Source organism: Acanthisitta chloris, unplaced genomic scaffold (genome assembly GCF_000695815.1).
Source record: "Acanthisitta chloris isolate BGI_N310 unplaced genomic scaffold, ASM69581v1 scaffold18260, whole genome shotgun sequence".
Classification (NCBI taxonomy): Eukaryota; Metazoa; Chordata; class Aves; order Passeriformes; family Acanthisittidae; genus Acanthisitta; species Acanthisitta chloris.
The window spans coordinates 128-10,470 of record NW_008653526.1 but is presented as its reverse complement, the minus strand read 5'-3'; the positions used below and the strand labels follow the sequence as shown (position 1 = coordinate 10,470).

Genomic DNA, 10,343 nt, shown 5'->3' with positions numbered 1-10,343 from the left:
AGAGCTTTGATAGACAAAGGAAAAAGAAAAAGGTAGGGGGAAAAGTCATCCTGTTTTCATCCATCTCACCTGCATAATTCGCTGTGATAAATCAGTTGAAGCTGAGAGGTCAAAAGTAGAGTTTGTGATAAAACTAGGAGCAGAATCATTGGATTTGGCTTCTCAGTTGCAGAAGGCAGAGAAACAATAAATACAGAAAGATACAGCAGGTAAAAGGTAATAGTTAAATATAGTAAAAATGTGTTTTTGAATAAAGGCAAAAAAATAAAGAAATGTTTTCACAGCAAAACATTTGATGAAAAAAATTCCTCAAAATGTAAACAAATTCATGGGAAAAGTTTCATTTTTCCTCTCAACGAGATAAATTCTTATGATAGAAAAAGAAAGTAACAAATGTGTGTGTTGTGGGAAAAAAAAAAAAGTTGGTCATGTTTTTGGCTGATCATGTTTCTGGCTGGTCATGTTTTAATAAAAAAACCTACTTTCTAAGACCACAACAACATTATTAATTCATTTTTTTACCTTTATCACAGTTGTCCCCCGTGTATCCGCTGCCGCATTCGCAATATGGTTTCCCAAGTCCTGAAAGCCTACATTTGCCATGTTTACACCTGATGGATTGGCAGGGGTTAAACAGCATTTCCTCTTCATCACAGAGGACTCCCCCATGTCCCTGCAGGCATTTACAACTGTATGAAAATGCATTGATCGGCAAGCAGGTACCATGCACACATCTACAGGGGAAACAAGCCCAAGAGAATAAAAATAAATTATTCATCAAAGTTCAGGCTAAGCAACATTAACTACAAATACTTTGGACTGTGCTCCGAAGAAATTGCTTTTGTTTCTAATGGACTTTTTCAGTGAGATGCAGTGAAGTGGTTTCTAATTGGTATGCAGGTTTACACAAAATAAGCTGCAGTACAGAACTCTCACCAGAAAATAGCCACTGTAGATGTGTTATGGAAGACTTTTACAGGCCACAGTTATTACAAACAACATTTCCTGTCTACCTAAATTTTCTGCATGCTTTTGAGAAGAACATAGCAACATCAAGCCAAAGAAAAAAGGATACTCACCTGAAATTCCAGTTCATGTATCATTAATCTCTCAGTTGAGATTTAGTAAACATTTGTGGCAGGCTCAAACCTCGTTGATAGACAAAAACCATTGTGAGTTAAGCTGCACCTGCTAAGTTCTGATGTACAGCAGTACCACCACACAGGTGGTCTTCCTTCTATTTGAGAGAAGTGTTGTTCCCCAAAAGGAAGATGTTTAGCTACCAGTTCCTAGGTGTAAGCTGAACATTAGGGGAATTCATCTGAAAATATCACCAATGATTGGGAATAAAATCACTTCCCTTTGGTCATTTGGTAGCACAGGGTCAATAACTTTCTTCCTAGAAATAATGTTATTCACTTTAACTGTTGTCTTGATAGACAAGTTTTCTATCTACATACAGTGTCCTAGGGAGACTACAATGAATTTTCCTCCCTGCAATCCTGATGTTCAAGACCACAGTCACCCTTCCTAATGTTTTTCCTCTCTATATTGTAAGATCCTTGAGCTCACAACCTCCTTAGTAGGTTGTGGCAGCCACCTAAATATATTAGAAGCTTTACATGAAAAAAAAATCCCATTTGATCTAAAATAAAATAATTTGTTTCAATAGGAAGATGGCAAAATTTCATCGAAAATTGCATATCATATAAAAGAAGAATTCTGTTAATAGCAACAGCTCATTTTGAATTTTTTTAGGTAACAGTCTATATTTCTGGAAAGTTTTTTCTTTGTTCTCTACTCCTTCAGTACAGTAAGAGAGATATGGTAAAATTGAAAAGTGCACAATACTTTTTAACTTTGAAAAACTTGCATTAACTATTTAAAATGGTTTCATTTTGTAAAGATCAACAAGTTCCAGTCATCAATGAAAGCAACATTACAATTCTCCATCTGCAACTTTAGTTCAGTGCAAGTGCTTTAGGCATGGTATAGCTTGAGAGGAAAAAGGGTATGGGGAGTCAGCCTCATCACAGGATATTTAAATGAAAGGCACAACACATACCCTCCATTCACATAATCAATTTGGGATTAAAAACTGCAAATGTAAAACTAATAGCTTAAACACTTCCAACTTCCCTATTAGTCTGTATTTTGAAGCAACTCTGTTCCCTTCAAAAATTACAAATTGTTCCTGTGGTTGAAGTCTGATATTCCAAGACTGTAATTAAGCAAAATTGAGGCCTTAAACAGTATTGCATGGCAAATAGCTTTTGTTTAGTTTTCATTATGTTTAGAATTTGATCTGTTCACCACTGACAAAGCAGCTGCTTTTAGGACATCTGATCTATGAAGTTACTCAGGTGACACTGATATCATGTCATGTTCTATGCAGGCTGCTTAAGATATTAAAGCAATCTGTGTCAGGATCTTTGGTAAAGTTCTGCTTGACTGAGAAGATGATTAAATCTTATCCAATGCCAACTCTCATACTTTTGCTTCCACCTGCTCTTTGAAGCCCTAAATTTCATCTTCAGACTGTACTGAAAGGAACATCAAGCTAAGTGCAAACTCTTGGGCACAGTTTCATCTCATCTAATTTTAGGTACCAATGTCAGGCATTCAAGTTAGATGTATAATTGCCATAAGCTCCCCACACAGCCATGAAGAGAAATGAGCTTATCCAGAGGGTGATCAGACAACTTGACATCTAATTTATTCTTTAGAAATATGCTGATTCCTCTACTGACTACAGAACAAGCTTTGGCCACTATGTTTTGAATTCAAGCACCCAGATTTAGTTAAAATAAATCAAAGTCTTAAGCGTTTTCATGGTGTGCAGTGATGCCTAAAAGATCACCTGCATTTTTGAAACAGAGATCACAGTGCCAACTCTGTTTCTCAGATTAAAGATGAATGTTATACTGTATTAGATGGACAAAATGCATCTATTTAATAGGCACAATTTAGAGATGAATCAAGAAATACAGAATCAAAGTCCCCAGAAACTAAAGAACAACAAAGTTCTCCTTTACTCGAAACAAACAATTTTGGTTTGGCTTCCTCTATTAAAAGTTCACAGCATTGTATACAGATTAAAAAAATCCAGTACTTTCAAGAGCAAACAAAATATTAATCCTGTGCTCACTTAGGAGTCCATCTTTGATACTGCCTGTATCTGATACTGATAACTTTGCAATTTGCTGCAAAAAAATCACTCAGGGTGTTGATGTGCAGTTATAATAACCTATGAAGAATCTAATAATTCAAGGACAGTTTAAAGAAATTCTTTGGCTTTTTTTATAGTAGAACTTGTGGGTAGAGTTTGATGTTATTTTTTTACTCCTAAAATATAAAATGGATATGATAGAAGTTGGATACATATTTTTTAACCTGCTGGAACTTTCTTTGTTTAAAGTTACTGTGAAAGAGGATGAGCAAGAAAGAGACCCATGAACAATGAAAAGCTATAATGACATTCTTCGAAACTTCACTGTTCTAGCTCTGGAAAGAGTTCAAAACTTAATGGTACTGAAAGAGGCTATAAGAAATGCAAACAATGCTAATTCCATTGTAAAGTGTGCTAACTGCTGTATAAAGCTTTAAAGGGTCAGACTCTCCACACACTATGCAAAAAGATCACTTAATCTTCATTTTTATGGGAGTTGAAAATCATCTTATTAGAATCTCTTATCAAACTCAGGCCACTGGCCTTGAAAGTCAAAAGTTACATAGACCAAAACACTGAAAAAGCAGCAGTCAAAAGATCCAAGCAGGCTTACTTTACACTAAAAAAAGGATTTTGCCAAGCTGTAGTGAGGACAGTGGTAAGGACAACCAGAATGATATTTTGCTGCCTAAGATCAATAAATCCTGAACAACTTCGAACTTCTGAAGTTTCTGATCTTCTTGTGCTGGGAGTCCATGAACCAAAAAATGGCATCTGTCTCTACAGTATATTTAAAGATGATTTCACAGAGGTATCAATACTGTCATATATGCCTATCTTTTCATCTCTCTCCACATATATATATATATAGGAACCTCTCTATAGACATACATAAAATGTCCAAACAAAAATGTTCGAGTCAAATCAGGAAATAGAATTAGCACACACAGATTTAAACAGAAGTTTACCATAAAGATTGAAATCTATTTTCCTGCTAAAACCTGGGGTACTATGAAAGTATAAAAATATTTGATATATCTGTTGTATCCATTTTTTAAACACAGGAGAGAATAATAATAATATTAATAGTAATAGAGTATGTAAGAACACTTCCCAGGCTTTAGGCAGAACTTCAGTGGGATGTGTGTACCTACTCCCATAAACTGGGGACTTTTCCTCATTAAGTTTACAGAAAGAATATAACCTGGAGGCTGTTTTCACATGCCCAGGCTATTTCGCTTCCTGAAAAAAGTGTGAATTTTTATGAAAAACATACACAAGACAGGAGACTTATATGCATATTATACTACTGTTCTCTGCTGAGGAAGGACGTACTTATTTCCAAGGCATGGGTCGTTAGTTTGCTGATCACAGAGGGGTCCTGTCCATCCTCCTTCGCACTCGCAGGAAAAGCCTGACTGGCTGGTTGCATGGCATGTTCCATGCACACAAACTTTCTTATGGCATGGCTCACAGCCTGGCAGGATTCCCACTTGCAGTGGCACATTTCTGAAGTCCTGGAGTTCACTGTTGATGTATAGATTACGGATGCAGCCATGGAAGCTGGTGCCGTTCTGTCCAGGAGACTGGCGTAAAGCTGCTATGTTATTTTTCACAGGCATGCCTAGGAAATGAATAACAGCAAATAACCAGTGTAATTAGTTACAATTTTCTGTACCGTTTTCTCTATCTTTTCAACATTTTAAAATAAATATTTTCTCTTCATTAATTATTCTTAGATATTCAGCCTAGAACCACAAGCGATAATCTCGTATTTGGAAATAACTGTCAAGCAAGCATGTAAACCAAACCTGCAAGCAGCTCCAAACCTGCAAGTCTCTAGGTGACACCAAAGAGATGTATATAGGAAGGAGTGCACACTGGAGCAGGTTTGCTCGTGGAACTTGTGACCCCACAAGGGACCCACACTGGAGCAGCCTGTTCCTGAAGGACTGCCCTCGGTGGGAAAAGAAGGGACTGGTGCAGTTTGTGCAGAACTGCAGCATGTGGGAAAGACTCAGGTTGGAGAAATTCATGGAAGACTGTCTCCTGTGGGAGGGACCCCACACTGGAGCAGAGGAAAGACTCCTTTCCCTGAGGAGGAGGAAGCAGCAGCAGAAACACCAATGTGATGAACTGGCTGTAACTATCATTCACTGTCAGGAGGAAGCAGCAGCAGAAACACCAACGCGATGAACTGGCTGTAACTACCATTCACTGCCTCCTTGCACTGCTGAAGGGAGGAGGAGAGAGAGAATTGGGAATAAACTTAAGACCAGGACGGAGTGGAGGAAAGATATCTAAGATTTATTTTACTTCTCATTATTCTACTCTGCTTTTGATTGGTAATGATTTCAATTTATTTCTTCGAGTTGAGTCTGTTTTGCCTGTGACAGTAACCAGTGAGTGATCTCTCCCCACCTTTATCTCAACTCTTGAGCTTTCATTATATTTTTCTCTCCTCTGTCCAGTTGAGGGGGGGGTGTGATAGAGCAGCTTTGGTGGGCACCTGGCACTTAGCCCTGGTCAAACCTCCACAATAAAACAGGCTTGGGGACTATTAAAGGACTCTGACTGCAAACAATCATTAATTTCCATCTTCACATCCAACCACCATATTCTCAAACCAGAGACAAGGCACAGTCACCAAGGCTCCTTCACCCTGTTGTCTCCCTTGAAAGCAACACTCAGCAAATGTTTAGGCACGTGGCTTGAAGTATCTCATCACAGAATAGATGCACTGAACTTACCCCTTGTAAAAATAAAAGGTGTATAAACTAAGTGTCAGGAAATTCAGATGTGATTCCTAGGGACCATAAAAGAATGTATGATTCCAGGTGATAGGAAGCATATCAAACATGATTCAGAGAATTTTTGTCTGTATCTCTAATATGGAAGACATTAGGAAACACAATGCAAGCATACACACAAGCTTTTAGCTTATACAATTTTTGTTTCTTCTAGCAAGCTACCAAATGTTAGAAGCCTAAAGTGTGTGCCAAAGCTGCTCACATTCCTTAACAATATTTCTTAGATAATTTTTACATAAAGGTTCTTTACCAGTTAGGAAAGAAGTGCCATAGAAACAATGCAAATAAATATTTAAGATCTTCTTTTGGCAAGGTAATAGAGTAGTTCTCACCCCCTTTTAAGCTTTTGGTCACTGCACCTGACTACAGGTAAATTACTGCTCAAGGAGGCAAATGGTAAGCCCTCTATTAAATAACAGTCATACAGTAAAACTGTCAAAATGAGTATCTTATTCTAGAAGATGCTAGAACAGAGAAGGCACAAATGAGAAGCAGCTGATCCCCTACCTGTCTCAGAAATAGGGACATCCATGAAAAAAGGTGCCACTCTCAACTAGTAAAACATGCTTTAATTTCTGAGAGAAGAATGTGAATCATCAGTGCTGTCTGTGACTCCTTTGAAGAATTGTTTTTAGACAAAAAAATTTGTCCCTTAAGATTTCTTACAAAAAGATATGATTTATTGACATTTCTTATAGAAAGACTGAAAAAATATCCAGCGTGTGTATTCTGACCACACTAGAGAGCCAAACAGTTGGAAAAAGGTTAAAAAATTCTAAATCAATTACCTCCCTTTCTGTAAAAAAAATGTTAAATTACTCCTTCCAAACCAACCTACATATTGTGACCCAACAGTATCATTAAAAGAAAAAAAGAAGGGATGGAGGGGGGTGTTGGGGAGGCAGGGAGAGAGGGAATGAGAGACAAGGGTTTGCTGTCAAGTCTGAATTTCATCCTGCCAGCTGAGGTGATGCTTACCAGAAATGCCATTTTAGCAGGAAGGTGGTAAGACTAAGTGTAAGCTACATGATGATATAGGTGTCAAAGTAAGACTTTGGCAAAGATAAAAATACTGTATAAAATCCTAGTGAGAATTTAAGTTCTTAACTGACAGAAATGTGTGATCAAATTCTCTAAAACTCTAGATACAGATGGCTAAAATTTAATGCATCTCAAAAAGATGGGTAATATAAAGATAGAAGAGTGAAAATTAACTGTCTCAATGATTTAAAAAATCATAAATAGAAAAATTAGATAAACATAGGTCTCAATGATTTAAAAAATCATAAATAGATAAATTAGATAAATATAGGTAAAGAACAGAAAAGCTTAAGAGCTGAACATCAGCCTATTGGGTTTTTTCCTTTTTTTTTGTTATAATGTGTTTCTAGTATTGGTTTCCATTCTTTTTTGGATAAGCTGAACATCAGCCTATTGGGTTTTTTTCCTTTTTTTTGTTATAATGTGCTTCTAGTATTGGTTTCCATTCTTTTTTTGGATGACCATTTTCTATGACAGCAAAAATAATTGCTTAGAGGCTGAATGTGAAGAATAGAAATAGAAGAAACTTGGGACCTCTCTGAAGAATATCCACTAGGATGAAAAAACTGCTGCTCTTAGGAATCAAGGCTTCTGATACTTCAAAATGACAATGCAGATTAGTATGATTCTCCTAATGGAGACACAGATCTGCAAGGTGAAGAAGCAAGAAGAAGAACTCCTAATGGAGACACAGATCTGCAAGGTAAGAAGCAAGAAGGAGAATCATATGTCACAAATCAACAACTCAGTGTTAAGAATGCACCGAGTAAATGTTTATAGTTGTCTCTCTGGTCTCATTTCATCAAAAGGTGCCTGTAATAGACAGGGTGATGGTTCTGCACTAACCTCAGTTTTCAAGTAGTACAATTGGCCTTAGAGTCATTAAAAACCAAAGTGATGCTGACAATACAAGTAAGCAAGCACACTGTCTTTTTAGAATCTAGGACCACCTTTTCTGAATAATGTGGCGTAGTTAAGTAGACAAAATGGAAAAGAAAGTAGCTGTTCTTTCTACAGAAAGAACAGATCAGGAGGAGACTCCTTACATGATTCCCGTAAGAGTGTAAGGTTAAAATAAGTAGAAGATTGGTAGAAGATAAGCAGTATGTAAAAACCATGCTGAATCTCTGATCACTAAGAACTTAGACTTGCTACCAATTCAGTCAGGAGGCACAAAGTAGCGGCTGAATTTTCTGACTTTTACCTAAGTTGCACAGGACTGTCAGAAATCCAACAGGAACTGCTGGGTTAAAGCAACATGCTTGAATCTATAGCTCTACAGAGTAAATTGCAGCAAATGATCAAAAATTTCTCAAATACTTTAGCTCCACAATAACCTACTACCAGTTTTACTTAAAAAACAATTTTTTCTTCTCAAAACAAGCAAACAAACAAAAATAACAAGCCCTGCCATGTACTGTGAGGCAACTATCCAGTTGGTTCCCTTCTTACCTAGTGTCCTAACTCCTATCAGCCCTAAGCAGTAAGATCTCTGGACATAAATTACACTTCATGGCTTTATACTTTGCTATCATTTCCTGCAGATACCTGTACAGTGAAATAAAATTGTGAAACATGAGCAAACAAGAATGCTACCATTCTACACTTTCTGAATAGGCATTACTAAATCTTCATGTAGCTAAACAATGTTAAACACACTTCTTCAGAATAATAAAAAGCTAAATAACAATAGAAAATAACAGCATTTTACAGTAGTAAAAAAACCTCTGTAATTATAAATTAAAGTTAAAACTTCAATTTAACTGCTGAAGCTTCATCTTAAAATATTATTTCAATGAATGAGTGTCTCACCATGTAGTTATTAAAGCATGTTACCAGAGTGAATTAGCTATGACACCTCTAGTAAGAAGCAATAAGATCCTCTTACCTCCTACATACAGCGGAGAATCAAAATTCAGAGTGGATTGCTTGGACAGATTGGTAATTATCTTGGGGCTTCCTCCATCAATAGATAAGGATAGAATCTGATCCATAGCTAGCAGCTCCACAATGTGGAAATTGCCATCATTAATTGTTTCCACACTGCAAAATAAACATTAATATTAAACGGTGGTTTGGTTAGAGCAGTTTTTTAACTTTTTCCACTTTAGGAGTTAATACAGTTTCGGAACAGAACTTCTCCAGGAGTGCAGTCTCCTGAAAACTAGATTTTAATCAAGGACATGCATGTATGCTTCAAAGCTATATTATAACACAACTTCTGCAACAATGATTACAGGGCTGGAACACCTTTTCTATGAAGACAGGCTGAGAAAGTTGGGGTTGTTCAACCTGAAGAAGATAAGAGTCCAGGGAGGCCTCATGGCAGCTTTTCAATGCTCAAAGGGAGCTTATAAGAATGATGGAGAGAGACATTTTACCAGGGCCTGTAATAACAAGACAAGGGGTAACTGTTTTAAACTCAGAGAGGGTAGATCTAGGTCAGATAGAATCTGTGAAGTAAAAGAAGCAACATAAAGAAAAAAATCTGTAATATGAGGGTGGTGAAACACTGGGACAGGCTGCCAGCAAATATGTAGACCTGTTACTGGAAATGTTCATGATAGGTTGGATGGGACTTTGTGCAACCTATTCTAGTGGAAGTTGTCCCTGCCCATGGCAAAGAAGGTGGAGCTAGTTAAAGGTCCTTTTAAACCTAAACCATTCTATGATTCTAATGTTACTTTAGGATCATATTTACATGTATCCTACATGTTATAGAGTATTGGGTTTACATGTTTTGCAAGTGTGAAGGCCTAGTTGACTCCAGTGATACATAAATCTACTGTTTCATGGAATATGGAACTGCACCTAACCTTAGTCCTGCCAGTCAAAATCACACCATTGGTCCAGAGAGCTCCACCAACACCAACAATAAAGTAATTTGTCATTTTTATTGAGCATGGTCATTTCTGTGACTCTGGCTAGTACAGTGAATATGAATACTGCTTTTTTTTTTTTCTTGTCTACATATACCATTTTCTTCTGCTTACTAACACTGGTTACTAACAAGATGTGAACTTGCTAATAGGAGACTGCCCAAAGGGTGTCTTCCAGAAAATGCTTGTTTCAAGCGTGGTGCTTATGCTGTATAAGGACAAGATTACTCATGTTCCTAGGCACAAGAAATGGTTGTGTGTGCTTATCAGCCTCAATATCTACACAGCAAGTGTTTAAGTGCAGGGTATCTGCTCTGCACTTGAACACAGTGTAAGTACATCAGAGAAGGAAGAATATCATTACTCAATTCTATGACTCAATATGTCATTGTACTGGCATAACTTCTAGCCTATTTTTCCAGAGAATTAAGAGCTGAATGTATG

At 37.1% G+C, this 10,343-nt stretch overlaps 1 protein-coding gene across 1 annotated transcript in view; it reads right to left on the bottom strand.

The window, feature by feature from the left end:
* The window catches only part of LOC103808664 (slit homolog 2 protein-like), an 11,493-nt gene extending 2,429 nt beyond the window's left edge, over nucleotides 1-9,064 (bottom strand). The window contains exons 1-3 of the mRNA XM_009081466.1: nucleotides 8,909-9,064; nucleotides 4,505-4,793; nucleotides 523-734 (exon numbers count right to left, since the gene is read on the bottom strand). Of these exons, the coding sequence (XP_009079714.1) occupies nucleotides 523-734; nucleotides 4,505-4,793; nucleotides 8,909-9,014 (607 nt within the window). The 5' untranslated portion in view covers nucleotides 9,015-9,064. The remainder of the gene's footprint in view (nucleotides 1-522; nucleotides 735-4,504; nucleotides 4,794-8,908) is intronic.
* Nucleotides 9,065-10,343: the final 1,279 nt, after the last annotated feature.